This window comes from Gopherus flavomarginatus, chromosome 7, assembly GCF_025201925.1.
Source record: "Gopherus flavomarginatus isolate rGopFla2 chromosome 7, rGopFla2.mat.asm, whole genome shotgun sequence".
NCBI lineage: Eukaryota > Metazoa > Chordata > Testudines > Testudinidae > Gopherus > Gopherus flavomarginatus.
In genome coordinates this window covers 21,164,876-21,189,716 of record NC_066623.1, presented here as the reverse complement: position 1 = coordinate 21,189,716, position 24,841 = coordinate 21,164,876, and the positions used below count along the sequence as shown (strand labels likewise).

General features: G+C 47.1%; 1 protein-coding gene across 1 annotated transcript in view; it reads left to right on the top strand.

The window, feature by feature from the left end:
* The window catches only part of STK10 (serine/threonine kinase 10), an 84,447-nt gene that overhangs the window by 55,591 nt on the left and 4,015 nt on the right, over positions 1-24,841 (top strand). Inside the window, exons 5-17 of the mRNA XM_050962902.1 lie at positions 2,441-2,513; positions 3,405-3,599; positions 3,740-3,821; positions 5,862-5,996; positions 9,566-10,144; positions 16,969-17,099; positions 19,271-19,394; positions 20,984-21,163; positions 21,416-21,508; positions 21,677-21,806; positions 22,201-22,325; positions 23,222-23,410; positions 24,651-24,776. Of these exons, the coding sequence (XP_050818859.1) occupies positions 2,441-2,513; positions 3,405-3,599; positions 3,740-3,821; positions 5,862-5,996; positions 9,566-10,144; positions 16,969-17,099; positions 19,271-19,394; positions 20,984-21,163; positions 21,416-21,508; positions 21,677-21,806; positions 22,201-22,325; positions 23,222-23,410; positions 24,651-24,776 (2,162 nt within the window). The remainder of the gene's footprint in view (positions 1-2,440; positions 2,514-3,404; positions 3,600-3,739; positions 3,822-5,861; positions 5,997-9,565; positions 10,145-16,968; positions 17,100-19,270; positions 19,395-20,983; positions 21,164-21,415; positions 21,509-21,676; positions 21,807-22,200; positions 22,326-23,221; positions 23,411-24,650; positions 24,777-24,841) is intronic.

Below are 24,841 nucleotides of genomic sequence, written 5' to 3'. Positions count from 1 at the left end.
GCATGGATGCACACCACCGAATTAATGTGCTTTGTGTGGCCGCGTGCACTCGACTTTATACAATCTGTTTTACAGAACCGGTTTATGTACAATCGGAATACTCCTGTAGTGTAGATGTACCCTCAGTAGGGTACATGCTTGGGAGGCAAAATCTGCTGTGAAACTAGCCAGTGTGTTTAATCTGAGGAGTTCACTTAATACCTGGTGGAAGTAAAGATGCTGGGAAATTTTCTGCACACTGCTGAGGCAGAAGGCTAGAATGGAAGGAAGGAAGGAATAAAGTCATTGCTGCTTAAGCAGCACTGGCTGCCTACTGTCTGCAACTCAGCTTTCAGAAACATACTGCTCTATAGATTTTCTTTAACCTGAAGCTCAGGTTTGGCAGCTGAGCAAATGGGAGATGGAAATGAGGAAGGGGAGCATGTCTCTCTTTTCCCCATCCGCTCTTGTGTAAGGGGACTTCCTACGGGGAGGAAGTGTTGGTCCGGTTTGCACATCCTTCAGGAAACTGCTTCACTAGGTCTTCTGCCTGAATGTCTTCAGGGGTACTGTAGCACGCTGGCTTGTTGAACAGTCACTCAGGGTCAGACAGCAGCTTTGGATTATGCGTTATGAATTCTCCACTGAAAAATGTATCACAAGTGATGCCAACACTTGCAGAATTTTTCTGCTGCTCTGCAATCATGGTTATAATAGCAAAAGGAATGGAGTTGTATTACGTGTAGGGCATCTCTCTTCTGTCCAGTCACTTGTTCTGCTGTTATTTTAATCACAGTTTGTTTTGTTTCACATCTTGCAGGATGCCCAGAAATTGTACTTTGGGTGTGAAACATGTGCAAAGCAAAAATAGGCAGTGTTCTACAGTCTCCCTTCCCCAGGAGAATCTCAGTACTGGAGTAAGGTGCCAGACTGGTATGGCTGGAGACTGGACTAATTCCTCTATCCACAGAGCAGGCGTGACACAGGGCAGGGCAGGCTTCCCTAAAGAGCTGCTCTGCCAACGTGCTATGAGCCTGAGTTGAATTGACCTTCCTCTACTCCGTAGAGGTGAGAGGCAATTCATTCTCTGCAGCCCAGCCCATATCGTACAAGGCCTCTCTCTTGAGGCTGCCAGTGATGGTTGGCTTTTATGATGTGTCTGGGAACAGGACTGAGATCTGTTCCAGTTAATTACATGTGAACCAGTGAACAGGCAACTATTTAAATCTTCCTATGGCCTTGGGCCACATTCACATCAGCAACCCAGAATCACTTGACCCTACTAAGTCAGCTCCTTAAAGGATATATGATGGGAAGGGGGAAGGAATCTTCCAAAGAGACTAAGAAGCACAGAGATGGAGCTGGGCTGGAATGAGAGCAAAACTGATGATCTCTTAGAGTCATGAGAATGGCCATACTGGGTCAGATCAATGGTCCATCTACCCCAGTTGTGATGGAGTAGGGGCTGTCTGTGTGGGGAATGGGAGAGCAGGGGAGGACTTTAGGGGATGGACGATACCGGAGCCTGTAACCTGAGCTAGGTAAGGGAGGGGAAAGGTCAACACCTTTGCCTAGGAAGGAGGACAAAGGAAGAGAGTGGCAGGAGGGAAGCAGTTTTTTGAGTTTGGGCTTGGGGCTGTGTGGGCGGAATTCAGGGTATCCTAGCTAGGATCCAAGCACCCTAAAAGCCCAGAAGGACTCGATGGAGGGGTCCTGACTGTGCCTGCAAGCTCTGCTGTAACCTGTGTTCCTGTTGTCCAATAAACCTTCTGTTTTACTGGCTGGCTAAAAGTCACTGTGGGTCCCAGGAAGAGGGGTGCAGGACTGGACTCCCCCACACTCCGTGACAACAGTATCCTGTCTTCCAGCAGTAGCCAATCCCAGATACTTCAGAGGGAATGAACAGAATAGGGCAATTATTGAGTGATCCATTCCCGTTATCCACTCCCAGCTTCTGGCAGTTAGAAGCTTAGGGACACCCAGGGCATGAGGTTGCTTGGGGAGTCTTATTGAGTTGGTTAGTGCTGTTTAAAGTGTCTCTTCTGTAGCAGGCACAGAATGCTTCCTATTAACCAGGAAGGAGATGGCTAATGTCACTCGATAATTACCGTTTGTTGGGTTGTGGGGAAAGGAAAGGAGGTAATTTTTGACTGTTTGCCTTATTTATGTCTCAAAAGTAAGAGTTCTTATTAACAAATTGTGCTTCTAAGAGACTTAGCAAATGGGCTTGCATGGAGTATCTGCTCTTTCATGTCTTGCAAAGAGGTCCATTAACCTGGAGAAATGTTCTTAGGGTCTCACGGATGGAAGGAACTCATGCACTCAGAGGTAAATTTACTTCACAGTCTTTAGTCTAGAGAGGATGCATATTCATACTGCACAGGACTCTTGCCTTTGCTTTACAATTCTGAAAGGCATTTTGGTTCTTTTAGAGCATCTAATGTGATTAATCTCTTTGCAGCTGACTTTGGAGTGTCTGCCAAAAACATTAAAACTTTGCAGAGACGAGATTCCTTCATCGGGACCCCTTACTGGTGAGTAAACTGGCTTGTTCAGCAGCCTTATGTTGAAAGGTGAATTCAGTGGGAGCGGTGCATTTTCAGCACCTTTTGGAGATCAGACCGGAAATCTAGAGTATAACATTGTCTTGCTAGGGATGAGGATGTGATGAACGTAGGGTCCCCTTAACCAGGTTGCCTTATCAGGTGTGGATTGGAGGATTTTAGCATATGTTCAGAAATCTTAAGAAAAAAAATAACTAAAATACCTGTTCCGTATCCTCTCTGCTCTCAAGAGTCTCCCCAACTGTGTATATCATAAAGGGGCAGCAAGGATTGTACTGGGGCAGCTGGAAACAAACAGGAATCTCTTCAGAATACTCTTCTGTTGGAATGGCACCCCTCCCTCCAACCCAGTGCAATTCCTACAACTTGGAAGTGGGGTGGAATCTGGGACATGTGCTCTCTCTCCTTCCTCCTCCCCCACCACATATGGTGGAATGTTCTTTGAAGCAGCTCCAAGTGCATGGGAGCCACAACTCACTCCAGGAATGTAATCTCTAAATCACCCTTGTGCTGAAGGAATGGGATCAATGAGCATTAATTTATTGTCTGAAGCAGCATCCATGCCAGATGTCACTGCCCTGGAGGTTTTCACACACTGCCTAGGCTGTCTCAGCTGATCTGGGAATGGGGGAGAAGGAGGGGAAATATGGGTCTTATCAAACCGTGGGAAAGCTGCTGTTCTCCCTTGGCTAGCTGTGAAGTCCTATTTCAGGTGAAGGTGCAGTGCTGCAGATCAATGAGAGTGTTTAAATACTGACTCCTGGGGCTTGTGTGCAGTCAGGCTACTCTTGGAAACATGCTTGTGTTGGTAGCAGTGATGCCTCAGACAGTCCCCACTCCCCCTTGTGCTCTCCCTCGCAGGATGGCCCCTGAGGTGGTGATGTGTGAAACCATGAAGGACACTCCCTATGACTACAAGGCTGACATCTGGTCCCTGGGTATAACGCTGATAGAAATGGCCCAGATAGAGCCCCCTCACCATGAACTCAACCCCATGCGAGTCCTGCTGAAGATTGCCAAGTCTGACCCTCCCACGCTCAACTGCCCTTCTAAATGGTAAGAAGACAAATGACTACCTCACTTTTGAGAGCACGGAAGCTCTTTGCTGTGGCTTCCCAGTGATGCTGGGCTCAGCTGTTTGCGCTGCATGCAGACTCCATCCAGGGAGTTCCTTGCCAATCATTATGTGTTTTAAGGTCCCCAGAGTTCAAAGACTTCCTGAAGACGGCACTTGATAAGAACCCTGAGACTCGGCCAAGTGCAGCACAGCTACTGGAGGTAGGCAGATATCCTCAAGGGAGCTGACCCCTTCAGACTCACCTTTGTTGCATGTTTAGGTTGTCTTGGAGTCTGCTAAGCACTCCACGTGTCTAAGTAAGCTGTGCACATCCCAAACCTTGTCTTAAGCAAAACTTACTGATCTTCTCTAGTTTTATAGTCCACTTGTACTTCTCCAGGATCTCTTGCTGTGCTGGTAACACCCTCTTACAGGCACACTGAGCTATGAGCTTTGTTGTGTCTGCTTGTTGAAAGGCTGTGCCTGGACAGACTCTCTGGTATGATCAGAATGCCCTGTGCACTTGTGCAACAGAAGTAATTTCGGAGTAACGCTTGGGGTCCTTCTTAGCCAAAGATCAGCAAGGAGTGGGAGAGATGTGCATAGTATTTGGGATAGAGGTTGAAAGTTGTTTAGCACCCACTACTGACTGACTCATGCAGTGCCTTTAGAGCTAGCTTCCTACAACGCTATCCTGTCTGGTCACCTGAATGTTTGAAGGGGGCAAGATATTGCAGTTGCCAGCTGACCTAATTGGGTAGATTGTCCTGGGAGAAGCTTCTGCCATAAACTGGAAATGGAAAATAATCCGAATGTTTAAACACCAACGGCCAGAGCCTGGGGCTGATAAGCAACTGGAGAGTTCGCACTCTAGCTCAGGATGGCTGTAGGATCCTGAGGAGGGAATGGCATTTGATGGTACAGTGGATTTCCATGGTGTAGATGCAGAAGGGTCAGTGTTAAGGTTGCATAGGCCATCTTAATCTGTCACTTCCTGACGTCTAGCTGCTTCACTCAGAAGCATTGGCCTTTTGTATGGAATATCCATATGAAGTCTAACGACCAAAGTGTAGGCCTGTTGCCATCTCCTCCCTTGTCTCTCTTTTAGATTGTCCCTGCCCCAGAGTACACAATCTCATCCTCTGTTTGGAAAGTGCCTGCTACGTTTTGGGCACTACAGCATTCGAAAGCTGTTCCCATTGAAGCCAATGACAAAACTGCGATTGACTCCAGTGGGAACAGGAATGGACTCTGATTTCCCAGACATGCCAAGGTGTCAGATGTTGTTTGAAGTTAAATTCACATCTTCTCCCTTCAAAAATGTTAAATGCTTTTTACTGCCTATCTGAATAACTTGTATGTGGTGCTGGCGTGTCGTCTTCATCCTTCACGCTCTCCACAGTGGTCAATCATGTGGTTTTGTTTGACTGATGAGCATTTCATTTGGTATGTAATGTACCTCTTTAAATTAGCTTCTGATCTAGAAAATTGATAGTTCTGGCCTAATAACCCTGAGTGGATGAGAGAGTGCGCTAGCCTGTGGTTTGCCACCCAGAAAAGTTCAGCTAGGGATGTGTTTACCTTAGTCAATAACAGGAAGTATACAATACACTGTCTGGCCTCTTGATGAAGCTTAGCACAAATGCATACTCTGTGTGTGCCTAGGGTTTTGACTGCAATTTCCATTACACATCTCTCCACTCTGTTTACACGTATGGTTCTTAAAAACGCCACTGTCCTTCAGATGAGACCCACACCATGCATGCATCACGGAGACACTCCCAAGTCATTCGGTGTCAGGGAGAGGGCATTGTACCGTATCTATACTGCAGCAAGTGACTTTTGTTTAAATGCTACTGTTGCTCTGTGTGGTAAATGTTAACGCTGTATTTTGCAAGGCTGCGTAGCGTTTAGGAAGTTTGTATCCACATGCAGTCCTTCATACCTCGTATCACACAAAACTGAGTTCAAAACAACGTAAAGCTCTGGATTTATATCCACAAATAGGCACAGCTAATGGCTGAAACTGTCTTTAACTGCCAGGCTTTCTGATCTCTGGCAGGACATTTGAATCCACGGTGCCAACTAGGTGGATTGGGCTTATTTCAACCTAGGAAAGCTAGTAATGCTAGCTAACTGGCGAGGGCCTTAGAAACTGACTAGAAATGGAAAATAAACTGAGTCTGTTTTCCCCAATGTGCTCTGAGATGTTCTATTCATATGTGGGAATCTTTCTAATGCGTGTGTGATTGGGTTTGCAGCATTCCTTCATTAACAAGGTCACCAGCAACCGAGCTCTGCGCGAGCTGGTGGCGGAGGCGAAGGCCGAAGTGATGGAGGAAATCGAAGATAATCGGGAGGAAGGAGAAGAGGATGAATCATCAGAACCTCTATCTGTAAGTCTTGTTCTCTCCCTCCACTCAGCCTCTCCTATTTCTTAAAGGGTGGAAGGTTCCTGTAAAGTGGCTGTAAAGGTGCAGGCTGGGAAAGCTGCAGGACAAAGTTGCTGCAGGAAACTGTTGGGATTGAAAGGAATCATAGAATATCAGGGTTGGAAGGGACCTCAGGAGGTCATCTAGTCCAACCTCCTGCTCAAGGCAGGACCAGTCCCCAACTAAATCATCCCAGCCAGGGCTTTGTCAAGCCTGAGTTTAAAAACCTCTAAGGAAGGAGATTCCATCACCTCCCTAGGTAACCCATTCCAGTGCTTCACCACCCTTTTAGTGAAAAAGTTTTTTCTAATATCCAACCTAAACCTCCCCCACTGCAACTTGAGATCATTACTCCTTGTTCTGTAATCAGGTACCACTGAGAACAGTCTAGATCCATCCTTTTTGGAACCCCCTTTCAGGTAGTTGAAAGCAGCTATCAAATCCCTCCCCCCTCCATTCTTTTCTTCTGCAGACTAAACAAGCCCAGTTCCCTCAGCCTCTCCTCATAAGTCATGTGCTCCAGCCCCCTAATCAATTTTGTTGCCCTCTGATGGACTCTTTCCAGTTTTTCCACATCCTTCTTGTAGTGTGGGGCCCAAAATTGGACACAGTACTCCAGATGAGGCCTCACCAATGCCGAATAGAGGGGACTGATCACGTCCCTCAATCTGCTGGCAATGCCCCTACTTATACAGCCCAAAATGCCATTAGCCTTCTTGGCAACAAGGGCACACTGTTGACTCATATCCAGCTTCTCATTCGCTATAACCCCTGGTCCTTTTCTGCAGAACTGCTGCCTGGCCCTTCGGTGCCTAGTTTGTAGCAGTGCATGAGATTCCTCTGTGCTAAGTACAGGACTCTGCACTTGTCCTTGTTGAACCTCATCAGAAATCCTTTGTCAAAGAAATTATGAACTTGGTTTCAAGGTCCATCCTCTGTCACCCAATGTTGTGTCACACAGGGCCAGATTTTGCCATTCCATAGAGATATACTATCACAAATACCTTACCTCATGGACTTCAAATTTTGTAAGCATGGGCTGAGGTTTGCCGATGACTCAACGGCCCGATGTGAGAGATTTGATCACTATATTTTGTAAACTCTAATCTTTGTGAGCTACGTTGTTTTGAACCAAATTCTGTCCTTGCAGATCAATTCCTCCTGAAGTCAGTGAGGGTTGTGCAAGTTTGTCTAAGGGTGGAATTAGAGCCCTAATAGATTTAAGTGCTTGCAGTCAGTGACTTGTTTTTTTTCCCAATATAAATAGAACACATAGTAAAGATTTAAGATCTAGACGGAGATCTCTAATTAGAATAGAGAACATAATAGCCTCTTTTTTTTAACCATCTCTGCCTCAGAGTTCCAGAGCTGCTGCCCTTAAGTCAATTCAGGTGGACAGAAAGTCAGGGGTGAGGACCGCAGTTCCATGCCTGCCCAGGGTACTGGAAAATAATGCAGCTGGAGGGACGCAAAGTTTTCCCTTGGGAGGAAGAACCCACAATTGTTGCTGCTGCTGGTAATGCCGGGCTTTCAGCAGGACGGCAGCACTAGTGTGGACTGGCTCGCTGGCTCTAAGGGCAGGGAAGGCGTCCCCCTCTGCTGACCCCGCTCCAGTTATGCAGTGCTGTTGTCAGTGGTAGCTGAAGCAACAGCCAATTGTTCTGGGATCAGGGCACTGCTGACTGTGTTAACATCATTCTGGCAGCACTGGGTTCCGGTTCATGATGTGCTGCTAGGGGGTTCCTTGAGACGGGTCACAACGAGGAGCACAGAACAGGTCAGAATGTGGCCATCCCAGAAGCTTTGTGGGAGAGATGCCAGCAGGATGTCAGGATTTTTCTGATCCAAGAGGGTCTTAAACTCCCACTGCAGGATCACTGTTGAAATTGGACCCAGCTCCAAAAGAGGAACTATTAAAACCCAGTGTTAGCCAAGAGAAGAGAGCAGCAGCAGTCTGGGCTGAGCACGGTATCTTGGGAAAGAACCTAAACTGCCCTGCCAGAATTTCACAGCCGTATGAGCTCGAGCTAAACACACTGGCCCTGGGTCCATTTCTCCTGCACAATCACAGCTTCTCCCAGGAAAGCTCCTGGAGCAAAAGCCACTTGGCTACAGCACTTGCAGTGTCTAAAGATACATCTGCACTGCACACTTCTTATGGCAGCGTGTGGAGCATATACACTGCAAACAGCCCTAGCTTGGGTATAAATAGCAGTCTAGATGCTGAGGCACTACTTAGGCATCTAAAGACACTCCAGAGCTTCAGGCTATGTACCCTACATGGCTCTCTGCACATCCAAGTAGTGTTTCCCCCATTTACACTGCTACTTGTAGCAGCGTCATGCCCCACTGCCTTCCCATTGCTGCAAGAGAGGCTCTGGTAGTGGCACTGTCCCGTGTAGCTACACATCATGGTATGGACACAACCTGCTTTTCACTGCAGCACGTAGCTACGTATACCCTACACGCTGCTGCCAGTGGTGTGCAGTGTGGGTGTAGCCTAAAAGGAGCTGGCAGAATGGAGGGACAATGGGGTAAATCTTCCCTGAGCCTTGCTGTTAGCTGTCTCCCAAAGGCATCACCTAGCAATGCCCTGCTTCCCTGTGCAAGGATTGATAACACAGAAACCAGCTCTAGTGGAGCAATACAGCTCCTCTGGGTCTCCTATGGTGTTGGTTATTCGTGGGCCATAAGGAGTATTGTCCTTCCATGTTACACTGTGACAGACCTCTGGAAAATGCTGATGTCAGCGCATGTGGCTAGGACCTGCAGCTCCAGATCCAAATAGTCCAGGTGCTCTTTGCCTGCTGAGCCTAGGTGTACAGCATTGACATCGGGAGTCAAACACTCACTCCTCCCCAGAATGCAGGCTCTTCCCATGGACTCTGTTTGCTGGACCACATGGTGCCAGCATTCAACATAACGCTTCGTTAGAACTGGGGGCGGCAGTTTTTCCCAAACTTCCGACTTTCATCCCCAGGCTAACTAGAATCTGACTGGTGCAAAGCAAACCTGTGCATGCCACTGATCTGATGTGTGAACCTTGCGGCATCTCAGGGCCCAGGCACAGCCCCAGAAACCTGGCTCTGGGGAGGAGAGTTTGAGAGGAATGAACATATTGCATAAGGCCAGTGGTCCATCTAGTCTTATCAGACTTTGATGGTGGCCAGTACCACATGCTTCAAGGGTAAAGTGTTTTAAACCTCCCATGGGGAACAATAATGCAACATAATGACCCCGGGGAGACCTTTCTTCCTAAGCCCTATGCAGCTAATGGCTAGCTGAGTCCTAAAGCACGTGGGCTTCTTTCTCTCTCTTGTGAAGGTAAGTTAATATAAAGAGGTGGGGGTTGGTAGGAGGAATACCAGTTCAGTGCATTAGTGAGAGTGGTAGACGTGCATCTTTCACTAAGCAGCACCCAGTCTTGTGTTGCTCAGGTGCTCCATTGGGTCTCCTCGCTCGTGTGGTCTGAGTTTCACTCTGATGCTGTGTGTGCCTCAGCTCTATCACATCTCTCTTGCCTGTCCTTTCAGCCCTCTGGAACTCACAAGCGAGGCCCCTCCGAGGTGAGTCAGCTGAGTTTTGAGGGAGAGAAACCTCCAGAATCCCCCTCCCCACTGGAGATGAATGGACCCAAATTGTCTGTGGAGGCGGCCAAGAAGACTGTAGACAGGCAGAGAAACAGACTCTCAGACGAAGGGATCGGCAGCGAGAACTCCATGAAAACCACCAGCAGCTCCGAGTCGTCCGGGACGGAGTATAGCAGAACAGCCCCCAGCATCCAGGAAAAGCCAATCACCAACCCCCAGTCAGGACTGTTGGATGACAAGGTTAATCCAATGGAGGAGAGAAGCCGCCAAAGCAAGCACCTGGAGCCAGTGAACAAAGAGCGTAAGAGCATTGGGAACTGGCCAGAGAGCAGCCATCTGGAAAATGCGGCTGGGGAAAATCTTGCCAATGGGAATTTGGATTCTCCTATTCAGTTTGCCAGCAGTAGGTCCAAGAGGGATTCGGATTCTGGCAGCACTTCTGCTTCGGAAAGCATGGACCTCACCATTTCTCTGTCTGCTGATCTGTCCCTTAACAGGGAGAGTGGGTCGCTGTCCCTGAAGGTAAGGTAGGAGGCATTAATCAAAGATTAAAAGTTGATTTTAATCTGGAACTCAATATTCAGACCTCGGCATTGAGATCCTGTTAGAGGTTCCTGACTCTTTCCAGACAGCCACCTTTCCTGATGCACCTAGCAAACTTTGGGTTTTTTTCCCCCCTTCAGGGTGGTGGTGATCTTTTGCCAGGGAAGAAAAAGTGAGTTGTCCCTAGTGTATGATGTTAATGGGGGATCCAGATACCCTGGTGATGGGTGGGGTAGATAAAGATTAACAGTGCAGTGATTTGGTTTTGCTTTGTGTTTAATTGCTGAACACTGCAGAAAGGATCAGCAAATTATCATTCCAGCAGAGGCAATCTTATAAACTCATCAAAGCGCCCAGGTTTCAGTTTCCAGGCAGGTGACACTGTAATAAACACCAAGCCACAAAATAATTCCAGTGTCCATCCAAAGCTTTCAGCAATAGTTTGAAATGGGTCCAACCCCAGAGGCTGGGGAGTAGTTTTGTTTAAGGGCAGATAACCTACCTGGAAGCAGAGGTTGTGTGGTGTGTAATGATTATTAATCTGTGGTAGGGGGAATTAGCCTAACCGCTACTTCCTTTAAACACGTACTTTCTCAGTGTTGCTACTGTATGTTACATGCTCTTTTCCTTGACACTCGCAGATTCCAAGCCAGTGAAATCTAGTTAAGGTTTTACATTCTGCAACTAATTATAGTCTTTGGTAAATCAGCAGGAAACCTGAAGCTGACATAACTGCTCCAGCCTCTCCCTTGCGGGTACTTAATTGAGTCTGTGAACAAGTCCCAGCCTGAAAAACAAAATAACTAAATTGCACCTTTGTACAGTGCTGATTAGCCTATTTCTCTCCCCTAAACACTGATAAAAAGACAACTTAATTTGGTGTAAGCTTGGGTGGAGATCACTTGTGATTTCTCAAATGTGCCATGTCTCTGGCCTAGCTCATATCAGAGATTAAACTGTTCTTTGCACTCAGATCTTCAAGCAGTTTGGGCTTTTAGGGAGGCCAGTGAGGACGATTGCAAAGCTCAGTGTGAGGGGTCAGTATTGCTTTGATCGAGGAGGCAAAATAAATGAAGTGACTATTTGCTGAGTCCTGGAAGGAGAAGTGAGGTGCAGTGTGACTCAGAGAGCCACAGATGTGTGTATTGCACAAGATCTTTGCCCAGTTGTCTGTGCAAGTGATGGTTTCCAGGTGTAGAAACATGCCCAAATAGCGTTCCTAACAAAATTCCTCCTCCAGCTCTGCTCTCCTGCTGGGAGAGGAATAATTGGCACTTCCCCCTGGAGTCCACAGTTCTGCTAGTGGGGCTCTTGTGTTAGAAGTCTCATCTCCATTCTTCAGTCTCCCTGTGATAAATGATCCACTTCCAGAGGCCAGCCAAGAACGTATCACATGTGTTAATCGTTCTCCCTGACGGGGAGGGAGGGCTGTAGGGAGCAAGAAGTGAATAGCAATGCTGTTGCGTTTTAGCTAGATGTGACTCTCTAGTTGTACTAATAGCACCCTCCGAGTAAACTTGAGGACAGTCTAGCTCTAGTGGAGAGCTTTGGATGCCTTATTGTACTCGCTGAGGAGCAGTAACACTGTCAGAAAGGTCCATGGGACAGTAGTTGATTTCTATCTTTCATATCCCGCATTTGGGATTCTGCCACCAATTTCATAAAAGAATCTAATCTGAAATCGTGTGCTGCTTTTCCCCCAGCCCGCTAGCTATACATGATGCAGCCTATGACCCATTCAAAGCACTTCGTGAACTTAAATTCTTGCCATTCTCCCATGAAGTGGGGGGAGGCATCATTGCCCCCATCTGTAAAATCCCACCCCTCATATACTTAAGGTGAATTGACTTGCCCAACTCCAGAGAGGGGGATCCACGTCTGAGCCAAAGTTAGGGCTCCAGCGTTCCTGGTTCCCAGCCCTTTGATTGGATCTCCTACACCAGTGCTTCTCAAAGTGATGGTCCGCGGACCAGTGACGGTCCCCGAGCCATCGGCTGCCGATCCGCAGCGAGTTTCCTCATAAGAGCATTGAATAGGATAATAATATGGCACCAGTCCCTGGCACACTGGAAAAAAAAAATTGCTGCTCTCCCACATGAGAGAGCTTGAGAAGCACTGTCCTAGACCATTGCTTGTAACGGCAGAATTCCCCATGGGCTTCTAGATCTTCCTGGGCAAGGGCATTTTGATACAAACTTGTGGAGAACATTTCATTCTTGCCCTAGTATGCAACCAATTGCAAGTGTGGCTTTTAGTGGCTCTTTTAAAAGTTCTCATGTGAAAGCGAAGCTCAGGCACAAACTTTCTCTCTCTGCCTTGATTCTGAGAGGTGCTGAGCCCCCCATTCACATTTTCAGTCCTTCTGGATTGAGGTCTGTGTGCTGAATTCCCCTCCTCCCAGCTTGGCAGTGGTGAGGGGATCAGTTAGCCTGTGCTCTGCAGGTGATGTTTCTAGCATGCTTTGGGATTTCCAGGGGGCTCCCATTTATATTCAGGGGAAGTGGCTGTGCTTGTCTGTTTATTTCATGTACTGACGAGATGCCGGGGGCAGCTGAAGGACATGGGGGGGTCTTCACTGCCTGCTGGTCGTCCTCCAGATGGAATCTCAAACTTACAGATGTTGCTAGATGGAGCTCAATGTGCATTGCACTGAATCATACAGGACCAAGGGCTTGTGTATGTAGAAAGTTGCACTGAAATAATTTAGGGTGTGAATTTAAACCAATATCACTAAACCTGTGCAATTGACTGACAGTGTGTGGATACCCTTATTCTCGTCTGAGCTGTAAAGACACCTAAAGTCAAGGGTGCCCAACACTTTCCATTATAAGACCTTGGTTTTAGTTGCTTATAACTCTTTGCCAAACAAAAACCATTTTGGCTGAAATTTTCCATGCTGGATGTCTGCCTTTGGTTGAATCTTTTTGGAAACATCAGCAAAAATGGTTCAGTTGTTTCTGATAATGAGATTAGGGACCAGGAGGGTGGGGTTGGGACTGCTGGGCAAGGAGACTAGGATAAGGAGCCTGGAGATTGTGGAGGGGAGACTGGGATGAGGACACAGGCTGGAGGAAATAGAGACAGAAAGGTCTGTGACCCCTAGGGGGTACACTCCTCTTCAGAAGCTAGTACGGAACCTGAGATTCCTGTGTCTCAACATTCCTCTGCTGTCAGTAAATATCTGCAGAACTGGATTCAGCCCCTGCTGCACAGTTCCTATGTAATATTGTGCAAATTAGTTAAACCGGACTTTTCACAGGTGCCACTAACTGTGTTCCTTGTTTTCGGAGTGCCCAGCGTATTACTGAACTGCAAATGAAGTCAATGGGAGCAGTGCTCTGAACTTATAAAGAGCTATATAATGCTAAGTACACTGAAAAATCAGGCCCAAGCATCTCACAATGGGCACCTAAAATTAGTGGACATGTGACCTTAATTTCTGTCTCAGTTCTCCATCTGTAGAATGGAATGATGATGATATTTAGTACTTTTCATCAGTAGATCTCAGAGTTTTATGCAGTAGGTCAGTATCATTATTTCCATTTTACAGGTGGGGAAATTGAAGCACAGAGAGGAAAAGTGAATGGCTCAAGGTCATCCAGCAAGCCAGTGGCAGAGTCTAGACTAAAACCCAGGTCTTGAGTTCCAGTTCAGTATTCTATCCACTAGGCCACACTGCCTCTCTCTGGAGTATTGTGAAAATAAACTCACTAATCTTTGGAAAGCACTCAGGTAGAAATTACCTTGAGAAAATTAATAATTCTGTCTTAGAGAAGGGGTTTGAATGCTGTGCAGGTAGTAAGACACGAGGCCACACTGAGAGATTGAATAGCTGCTCAGTAATTGAGCGTTGTGCATCCTGTGCACTGAAAGAAGCAGGAGAAATAGTGTGTGACCATGTAACTAAAGACTGTAGCATAATACGTATGCAGAAATGGACTAAATTAAGGTAGCATGGGCAACCTTAATTCTGGCATTTTCTAACTTCTGAATGTTTGGCTTTGCAACCATCATGTTCTCTTAACATAGCTATTTGGCTGTAATTTAGGCTGTGGATGCCACCTCTTGATTTTTAGCTTAAGTAGTTTGCTTACTGACTTAAACCAAATGAAGCTAGTCTTAGACGGATTTAAGTTATCCTGGCACAACTCCCTCGTATAAACAAGTCCTTTGACTGTTCCTTTCGTTGCTGAATTGAGCAACAAGCTCTTCATGGGCACAGTAAACTCTGGGCTTCTCGGGCTCATTGGAAGCTCTTGCAACCTTTTTTTCCCTAACTAGTCGTCATTGCTGGGGAAGGTAAAATAACTGACATACGCTAGCCTTCCCCTCTTCCTTTCTTTTTCACCCTCCTGCTGTTCCTTCCACCCCTATGGCCACCTTCCAAAATGCCACATGGCTTATGTCATTTCCTTCCCACATTCATGACAAAGAAATTCAGTCACTGGGTCCTATCCTCCAGCCTAACTGTATTCAGATCCTCTGTAAGAATAGATGTCAACTGCAGCCTACTGCACCACTGAATGAGAGAGTGAAAACACTTGTCTCTACCTGTACTAGTGAAAATGAGCCAAAGATTTGCTAGTCTGCTTCTTCCCTGGAAGGAGCTCAGAGCTGCTGGTGATTAGCAAAATATAGGGACCCAAATTCTGATCCAGCAGACAAAGCTGGATATCATTCCAAATGCACCAGTTAGGAATTTATGTCCTGACTTTTGAAGGTGCTGAGCATTCACAGCTCCTGTTGCGTTTAGTGGGAGCCGCAGTGGCTCAGGGATCAGAGGGGTAGCCGTGTTAGTCTGGATCTGTAGAAGCAGCAAAGAATCCTGTGGCACCTTATAGACTAACAGACGTTTTGGAGCATGAGCTTTCGTGGGTGAATACCCACTTCGTCGGATGCATGTAGTGGAAATTTCCAGGGGCAGGTATATATATGCAAGCAAGAAGCAAGCTAGAGATAACGAGGTTAGTTCAATCAGGGAGGATGAGGCCTTGTTCTAGCAGTTGAAGTATGAAAACCAAGGGAGGAGAAACTGGTTTTGTAGTTGGCAAGCCATTCACAGTCTTTGTTTAATCCTGAGCTGATGGTGTCAAATTTGCAGATGAACTGAAGCTCAGCAGTTTCTCTTTGAAGTCTGGTCCTGAAGTTTTTTTGCTGCAGGATGGCCACCTTAAGATTTGCTATTGTGTGGCCAGGGAGGTTGAAGTGTTCTCCTACGGGTTTTTGTATATTGCCATTCTTAATATCTGATTTGTGTCCATTTATCCTTTTCCGTAGAGACTGTCCAGTTTGGCCGATGTACATAGCAGAGGGGCATTGCTGGCATATGATGGCGTATATTACATTGGTGGACGTGCAGGTGAATGAACCAGTGATGGTGTGGCTGATCTGGTTAGGTCCTGTGATGGTGTCGCTGGTGTAGATATGTGTGCAGAGTTGGCATCGAGGTTTGTTGCATGGACTGGTTCCTGAGGTAGAGTTACTATGGTACGGTGTGCAGTTACTGGTGAGAATATGCTTCAGGTTGGCAGGTTTTCTGTGGGCGAGGACTGGCCTGCCACCCAAGGCCTGTGAAAGTGTTGGATCATTGTCCAGGATGGGTTGTAGATCCCTGATGATGCGTTGGAGGGGTTTTAGCTGGGGACTGTATGTGATGGCCATTGGAGTCCTGTTGGTTTCTTTCTTGGGTTTGTCTTGCAGTAGGAGGCTTCTGGGTACACATCTGGCTCTGTTGATCCGTTTCCTTATTTCCTCGTGTGGGTATTGTAGCTTTAAAAATGCTTGGTGGAGATTTTGTAGGTGTTGGTCTCTGTCTGATGGGTTAGAGCAGATGCAGTTGGTGGCTCAGGGTATGCCTATACTGAGTTAAAAACTCGCAGCTAGCTGACGCCAGCAGGCTCGGGCTAAGGAACTGTTTAATTGTGGTGTAAATGTTCGGGCCTGGGCTCTAGGACCCTGCAAGGTAGGAAGGTCCCAGAGCTTGGGCTGCAGCCTGAGCCAAAATGTCTACGCTGCAATTAAGCAGCCCTGCAGTCTGAGCCTTGGAAGTCAGTCAGTCGCGGGTATCTAATTGCAGTGTAGACATACCCCTGGCATCTTCAACAAGCTGTGACTTGCTTAAAAAGGGAAAGGTGACAAATGTTATGTCTGTGAATTTATAGATTCTGAGGACTACTGTGATCATCTAGTTTGACCTCCTGTATAACGCAGACCAGAGAAGGTCCCAAAAATAATTCCTAGAGCAGATCTTCCAGAAAACCATCCAGTCTTGATTTAAAAATTCTGAGCGGTGGAGAATCTACCATGACCCTTGGTAAATTATTCCAGTGGTTGATTACTCTCACTGCTAAAAGTTTGCACCTTAGTCTCATGATATGAACAAGAGGGACCCTGACATCAGCCATCTATATGGCTAGGTATGGAGGAGAGAGTTCTACAATCATTGGATTGTTTCTGTTTTTCTTTGTAAGTAATGCTTTTGTACTGAGGATGCTGACTGTCCTAATGTGATACCAATATTTCATTTTAACGATAAATGAGAGCACAGTATGGATTTGCAGGATGAAATGAGGCAAAGCTGTGTGCTTAGTTTTGAATGAGTTCTGTTTATTCTGTTGAGAGGCTGTTTCTTTTATTAAAAATGCTAATGGGATTATTTTGAGATGTCTGGCCTTAGTGCTTGGCTGTCATACAGGCCACTGGCAAAGCTTCAGCTCAGAATGTGCATTAAACAGTAACGTAGAATTTCATTTCATGACCTTGTTTTTGGTTGTTTTTTTTCCTTCTCTCCTACTACATGTTAGGATTCCAGGATACACAACAAGACACTGAAACGGACCAGGAAGTTTGTGGTAGATGGAGTGGAAGTGAGCGTCACCACCTCCAAGATCATCAGCGAGGATGAGAAGAAAGATGAAGAGATGAGATTCCTCAGGCAAGCTGGAAGTTGGTCACTGGGAATTTGGGAGGGTTGGCTTGGCTGGCTCCCAGGACTAGCGATGGGGGACACAGCCTTTCACCTGAGCACACACCCAGTAATGACCTCAATTCTCCACATGGTAGCAAAATGTTAATGGGAACAGTCCAGCTCACAATGGGCAGCTGTCCACAACGTACAAACCACCTCACTGGCACGCTTGTTGGCAGTCCCAGTAGAGGCTAAGGATTGGACATTGACATTGGACATTGAGGTACACTTTCACTTATGGGCCATGCATTCACTGCTGAGGCTTACCAGTGGCACTCTGTGTGGGAAGCTTTCACTGCCTCTGTCTTGGCTAAGCCTGTTGTGTGGATAAACTTGCATCCATTTCCAGAGCCATCAGTGTGACACATCAACTCAGCTAGAGTAGACTAATAGAAATTTTCAAGATGCTTTTGTTTGTTGGCTTTTGTATTTGCTCGGATAGACTTTTAATAATGGAAGAACTAAGAGGAATTTTAGTCTTCGGCATGTTCAGGCCCTCAAAAGCTTTAATTCCATTACATTTTTGTAAACTTCAAGCCTCTAGGATTCTAGTCGGGGGAGAGAGAGGGCCGTTTCTGGCTTCATTATGATTAGTGGCGACAGTGAAATGAAAGGCTTATAAAAATCCAGGGCCCGATCGTTTGTTACAACAAGATCCCTCAGCATTGCTCTGGAGGACCCCCTGAGGATATCCCTTGCTTGCTGACAAGTCTCTAAGCTATCCCTGCTCCCATAAGGTATATTACTCTTCAGCTGGTCTATTTCCCAAGTGCCAGGGGAAATTTACTGTAAGTTGGAGCAGTCCTGAGGCTGCTCCAACTTGCACTGAGGGCCAGGCAGGTGCCAAGTGGCCCTAGAATACAGGGAATGCAAAGATGGCTTAAAGCCACTCTTACACCCTCTTCTTCCTGCACAAGTACAGGGAAGGAGTAACTGAAAATTGGGTCTCTATTTTCATAACTGGCCTGCTCTACCTACACTACTGGGTGTGGGGGGGGGGCAAGTGGGACAGAGAAGGGGTTGAAAACTCTCACGTCACTGCACAAAAGTGCGTTCAGAGAAAGCTACCATTTCACAAGGTTTGCCTAGCAGGCTTAGTGAATTTCTTTGCATATCTTTTCCCACTTCCAATTTCATATCTGGGTTTTTTTCCTGCTGCTTGTTGGAACGTGCCAAGATATTGATTTTTAAGGCGAGTGGAGAGGAGCAGATCTTGTTGGGCCAATTGATTTAAGGGGCTGAGTGTGTTTGGATAAGGGAAATTGCTCTAAAATGGTTTTCCCAGCAAGATTCCCAGATTGTGTGTGGTTTGCTGAAGAACATAACGCTAATGCACTGGAGCGAAGGTCATACTGGGAATTTCACTTAAAAACTGAGACTCTTTTTCTCCCTCACCCAGGACATCAGCAATTTCTAGCTGAGCCAGCCTGTAAACCTGGCAAATGAGCATGGATGTGACACTCAGACTAGGCTTGGACTGCCTAATAGATGCTTCAGTGAAAGGCAGATGACTAGATCAGATCTGAGGTGTAACATCTCCTTGGTTCACATGGGAAAACTATCCTTCTCACCATCTGTGTCATGGACTGCCTTCAGTCCTGAACTTGCAGGATGGGCAGGGCAGCCCTAACTCAGGCTGACTTGTATTGCAAAGACTACTATAAAGTTAGACTGGATGGGACGTAATAGACCGGTTTTACCCTGCTGGGTAGGAGAGGCTTCTTTCCTACAAGTATATCTTCAAGGGGTTTCTCTAGACAAGTTTTAACTGTCCCAAGCAATGGGGCTTCCACTACTATTCTGCTGGCTAATAGATCTTGTCTGTAAGATTTGACCCTTTTGCCCTTGTTAATATCGCTAACATCCTGCCTTCCTACAGACAGAGAACTGGTGCCATGGAGTCTGGATGCAAATCAATGAGTCTGCATTTACCTCGCTCCCAGAGTTCAAAGCAGTAACCCTTTCCTGATCATTGCAGGGGGTGCCTGTGTGGTTGGATGGTTTGCACTGTGGTTGAATATGCATTGAAAATGCAATTTCTGCTCCCATGTTATTTCACTTACAAACTCGGCCTGCATGGGGAAGGCACCAAGCCTGGAATTTTACTCGTGGTTTTGGGTTTTTTTAAACTCTTTTAGGCGCCAGGAGTTGCGGGAGTTGCGCCTGCTTCAGAAAGAGGAACACCGGAACCAGACCCAACTGAACAACAAACACCACCTGCAGCTGGAACAAATGCTGAGGCGCTTTGAACAAGAAATGACGGTAGGTGAGAAGGGGAAGGTGAACCTAAATGTCCTAGCTGGTTTGACTTCTCCTTTGCAACTGTCCTGCAGATACAGAGCGAGAGATGCCGTGTACTCTAGGCTGGTCAGCAGAGATATTCAATGCCTATTGTGACACAAGCCACTAAAAACTAATCCTAAACCCTTGCTCACTCTTTAAAGCGATGCTGGCTGGATTCACTCAGAGGGCACAACAATCAAGGAAACCCTATGGGAGCCCGCAGCCCTAGGCTGGTTTTCCAGAACGCATTGCTGTGGGCCAGGACTTCCTTTATACCCACCCTGTCCAATAGCAAAGGGGAGGTGCTGGGCCAGCTCTTCTCCTCATATTCTGTGGTGTCAGAGCTGAGCCTGTAGGTGAGACTTTGGGTCCTATAAACTGAATATAGGTGAATTGTCCTGTAGTGATTTACAGCTGTGTGCCCAGCTGTGCCTGCTCGAGGGAGAGGCATCAGAATGTGTTGAAGTAAATGGATGGGGTTTTTTATAGCCAAGTCAAATTTTTTTAAAAAAAACCTTTCAGGAGACAGCAGATAAGTGTATCCTGCGTCCTGTCAGTAACCCCCAGGCCTCCCTAGAGGCCAAGAGGGACTGTACGCATTTCACGTTTCCCTAAATATTTAGAGTCTTTCTTGACCTGTTTGACATGCTGTCCACTTGAATCCCTCCTTAAAAAGAAGTACCTGCTCACTAAGATTTTTGCCAACATCGTAGTGTGACACATTATGGAACAACGATGTGCTCCCTCTACAGTTCTCCTGAGGCACTTAGCAATCAAATCACATCCCACAAGGGCCCATGTTCCTGCTGATGGTGGTATAATGCTGGTGCGACTTGAGTAGAGAGAAGACAGATATGTCGGTGAAATGTTGCAGAAGGCAATGTCCTTCAGTGGTTTGCATACCCAGGGACGTTGAGCAAAAAATCATACATTTGGGCTTCTCCCAGCGCCAGGATGTTGCTTCCAGAAGTATATTGCACATCAGGAATGAAGTTCACCTCCTGAGCTGGCCAAGCCCAGAGATGGAATAAGGGAGGTTCTGCTGCTCAAGACCTGGTCTACACTGTGGGTGGGGATCAGTCTAAGTTACACAACTTCAGCTACGTGAATAACGTAGCTGAAGTCAACTTACTTAAATCGAGTTACCGCAATGAAGACACCGCGGTAGGTTGACTGCTGATGCTTCCCAATTGACTCCCCTATGTTTCTCGCTCCAGTGGAGTACTAGAGACAATGGGAGAGCGCTTGGCAGTCAATCTATCGCGTCTTCACTAGACGTGATAAATCCCCCACCCCCCCGCTGGATCGATTGCTCCGGATGTAAGTGTAGACATGCCCAAGATTGAGGTGCATTGGTAGAACTGTGGGGGGGAGGGCAGAGAGATTTGCACAATGCCTGCCCACCCCAGGCTTGGCTCTGCCCAATACAATTAGTATCTCATTTTCATAAACTTCTTGTGTCCACTCCTTCAGTGCTCGCTATTTTTGATTTGAGAAAGAATATAGCCCAGAGAGGGTTTAGTCTGAACTTCATTCTCTTCCCCTCTCTTCCCCCCGCCCCCAAATAGGCAAAAAAGAAATTCTTCGACACTGAGCTGGAGAACCTAGAACGTCAACAGAAGCAGCAGATCGAGAAGATGGAACAAGATCACTCATTACGCCGGCGGGAAGAGGCGAAGCGCATCCGTGCTGAGCAGGAACGAGACTACAACAAATTCCAGGAGCAGCTTAAGCAGAAGAAGAAGGAGGTAAAAATGGGAAAGGGATGGGGAAGAACTGGTTTGCGCTAGCTGTTACGGAGAGCGTTCCTTCCAGGAGTGGATCACAGCATCCTTACCCAGGGGATATCTTGGGGGCAGGGAGGGAGAGGCAGCAGTGGCTATCTTCAGTGGGAGGCTTCTGCTTCTCTTATTCTATAGGATTGTTCCTGTGGCCCAGCTCCTGAGGTGGAGCTTCAGCCTAAGTTACCCACTGAAAGTCTCGTCTCTTCTCTCTCAAAGGTCAAGACCGAAGTTGAGAAGCTTCCCCGGTATGTGCGCAAGGAGAGCATGAAGGTGAAGACGGAGGAATTTGCGCAGAAGAAGCAAGTCTTGGTAAGCCCAAGAAAGGATTAGCCTCACACCAAAGAGCAGAGGGGATGCAGGAGAGGGGCACCTGGTGACTTGGCTTCTTACCTCCAAGTGCCACAGGGTTTAAAATACTGAAGGTGCACGTAAAGCTACAGCTGGAAAACAGCTCACTTTACTGGCATCTCCCCCCAGGAACGAGAGTTTGTAGCCAAACAGAAAGAGGATCTGGAGCTGGCCATGAATAATATTACTGTGCAGAACAGGAAGGAGATCTGCGACAAGGAGCGTGAGTGCCTGAACAAAAAGCAGCAGCTCATGAGAGGTGAGTGGGATAGAGTGGGGAGGAAGAAAACAAATGCTGTAGCAATGGGTTTATCTAATGCTGGCTCTTCTTACACAACAGATGCTGACATTGCTGCAAGCTATCAGGAGGATTTAGCAATAAACAGCCTTGCCAGGTCCTGCCTGAATGTTTAATAATAATAATAATAATACTTAGCGGTTTAATCTCCAAAGCGCTTTACAAATACGAACCAATTAGGCCTCATAATTACAAGAGACAATTCACAGATATAGCTTGCAACCAGGGCCTCTTGGAAAACAGGAGAAGGTGTATGATTGCCCCTTCATCTGCTTTACTGCTCCCGACTAATGGGATCACTAGAGCTCAGGATAAGAGTGAGCGAGTGTGTGTTAATTTCTCTCCCCTTCCTTAGACCGAGAAGCTTCCATCTGGGAGCTAGAAGAGCACCACCTACAGGAGAAACACCAGCTGATCAAGCAGCAATTGAAGGACCAGTATTTCCTCCAGAGACACGAGCTGGTCCGAAAGCATGACAAAGTAAGAGAGTGACTGACCTTGACCCCTTCTGCTGCCCAGCAAGGCAGTGAGCCACTGCCTGGAACCTGCCCCTGGTGGGTCTGCAAGGAGTTGTCATTCCCACTCTTTGAACTGTGTGCCCCTGAAAGCAAAGGGAATGGGGAGAGGATGGTGATTGTCGCAGGTGGGTGTGTGTGCAGCAGGACAAGGAGTGAATATCAGCCTGTTTTGTTGCTAATATTTGAGATCCCTTCTCTGCGCTGTGTGAATGTTGCCTCAAGAAGAGAGGCATGTGCTTTGAGATCTTCGACAATGAGCTATTTCCAGAAAGTCTCTGATGTGTTGCTGGTTTACGGATGGCAAGGGAATTGAAAGTATGAAATAGTTGCATGAAAGGAGCAGGGCTTTGTAGTTAACCTGACTCACTTGAAATTCTTCTTTAAGATGCCTGTGACCAGGCTTGCTGAATGAAGATCCCAGCTCCCACCCTTGAGGAACAAAGCTAGCACTGCACCCATGTTTCTGCTCCTGGAATGTTGCCATGATACATGAGTCTGGCTCTTTTCACCTTGTCCGTGATCAGTTGTGTCTTCATTTCTCCCTTTGTGATGGGAAGGGCCCCGCTCCCACCTGGAGCATGGGGATTCCTTGCCCACCAGGCCATGTCATGAACTCAGAAGGGAGCACATGGAAGTGGGCTGCCATTTTTCTTCATCTTAACCTCCATCCCCTGCTTTTTCTGGGGCCTGTTGGACATGTTTTCCTACAGCCCTAGGGAGGAGCTTTTGTTGTAGTCAGCAATGATGTGGTGTTTTCCACCATTCCCTAGCACAGTAATCATCCTTTTGCTCTCCATTGGCTTGACTTGCCTTTTCTTTCTGCTGACCTTGCTTTCTTTCCTTGCTTTGCTGTTCTAGGAGCGAGAGCAAATGCAGCGGTATAACCAGCGAATGATAGAGCAGCTGAGGATTCGGCAGCAGCAGGAGAAAGCTCGTCTCCCCAAAATCCAGAGGAGCGAAGGGAAGACCCGCATGGCTATGTACAAGAAGAGCCTCCACATAAACTCCAGCGGGAGCATGTCAGAACAGAGGGAGAAGATAAAACAGGTCAGGCTCACTGAGCCACGTGGTAATGCTGCAGAACACATGGGCTCTGGAGACTTCCCCCATGGCCTGGGGTGGAGCACTGCACTGCTTTGCAGGTGACATAGCAGTGTAGAGTGACCAGATGTCCTGATTTTATAGGGACAGTCCTGATTTTTGGGTCTCTTTCTTATATAGGCTCCTGTTACCTCCACCCCGTCCTGATTTTTCACACTTGCTGCCTGGTCACCCTATAGCGGTGCCAGAGGGAAATGCTTGCCATCTTTCAACAGTAGCCCACCCTGAGAAACTAAGGACAGCATTGATGGGCCCTGTGGGAGGAAAGCAGTGGTATAACTTGTCGGTTCTCCCATAACCCATAAAAACCTGTATCAAAGTAGTGCAGAGTCCTGCACTCAGGGAGGGATTTCCAAAGGTGACCTTGACCCCTTCTGCCACCCAGCAAGGCAGTGAGCTACTGCCTGGAACCTCCTCCTGGTTGGTCTGCAAGGAGTTGTCATTCCCACTCTTTGAACTGTGTGCCCAAAAGCGAAGGGAATGGGGAAAGAGGGATGGTGGTTGTCGCAGTGGGTGGGCGTCACTTAGAACAAGTGACTTAGAACATGTCAGTGGGACATGTGGTCCTAAAGCTCCAGAATCCAGCCATGTCACTGCAGGTCCCGTTATAAGGGGTAAGGGAAACTATTTCTCATCTCCTGTTAAAATTAATTGACCACATTCATTAGTGTTAGGAGCCTGATGTGAAAACTGCTTCTCGAATCTGGGGTTGCTGCTGAATGCCCCCAGCTCGTCCAAATGCTCGGACGATTTTCAGTAGAATAACAGCAGCATAACAGGCCTGCTGCAGGCCCAGCAGCTTAACAGTGAAGTGGATGAGCTCTCGTTCACATGAAAATATCTGCATGTAGGTACTATATGTCCACATGGGTCTAGGATGTTCTGGGGCAGCCTAGAGAGAGTGCCAGCAACCACTATATAGGTCCATAATGTGTTTGTTTTAAAGTTGCTCAATTAAAAGAGCATCTGTTTTGATCACTGGCTCTTGCCTGACTCTGTGGAGTTGGGGCTGAGTTTGGGGGCAGGTTGTTTTAAATGGGCTGTATATGGATGTCACAGTTAAACCGAGCATTTAGGTGTCACCCACCTTGGCTCTTTATTCCTTTGATGGTGTCAGCTTGTTAACTTCTTAGCCAGCCTCTGCTCTTGGGTGACTGAGGGTACTGGGGGCTGCTTTCTGTTCCAGTTTGCTCAGCAGGAAGAAAAGCGGCAGAAGGCAGAGCGGCAGCAGCAGCAGCAGAAACATGAGTTCCAGATGAAGGAAATGAATGCCCAGTGTGAGAGCAACGCGAACGAACTGCAGCAACTGCAGGTAACATCACACTGAGGCAGAGCTGCACATATGTAGTCAGATGTATAAGCTGGGGGTGGGGAGCA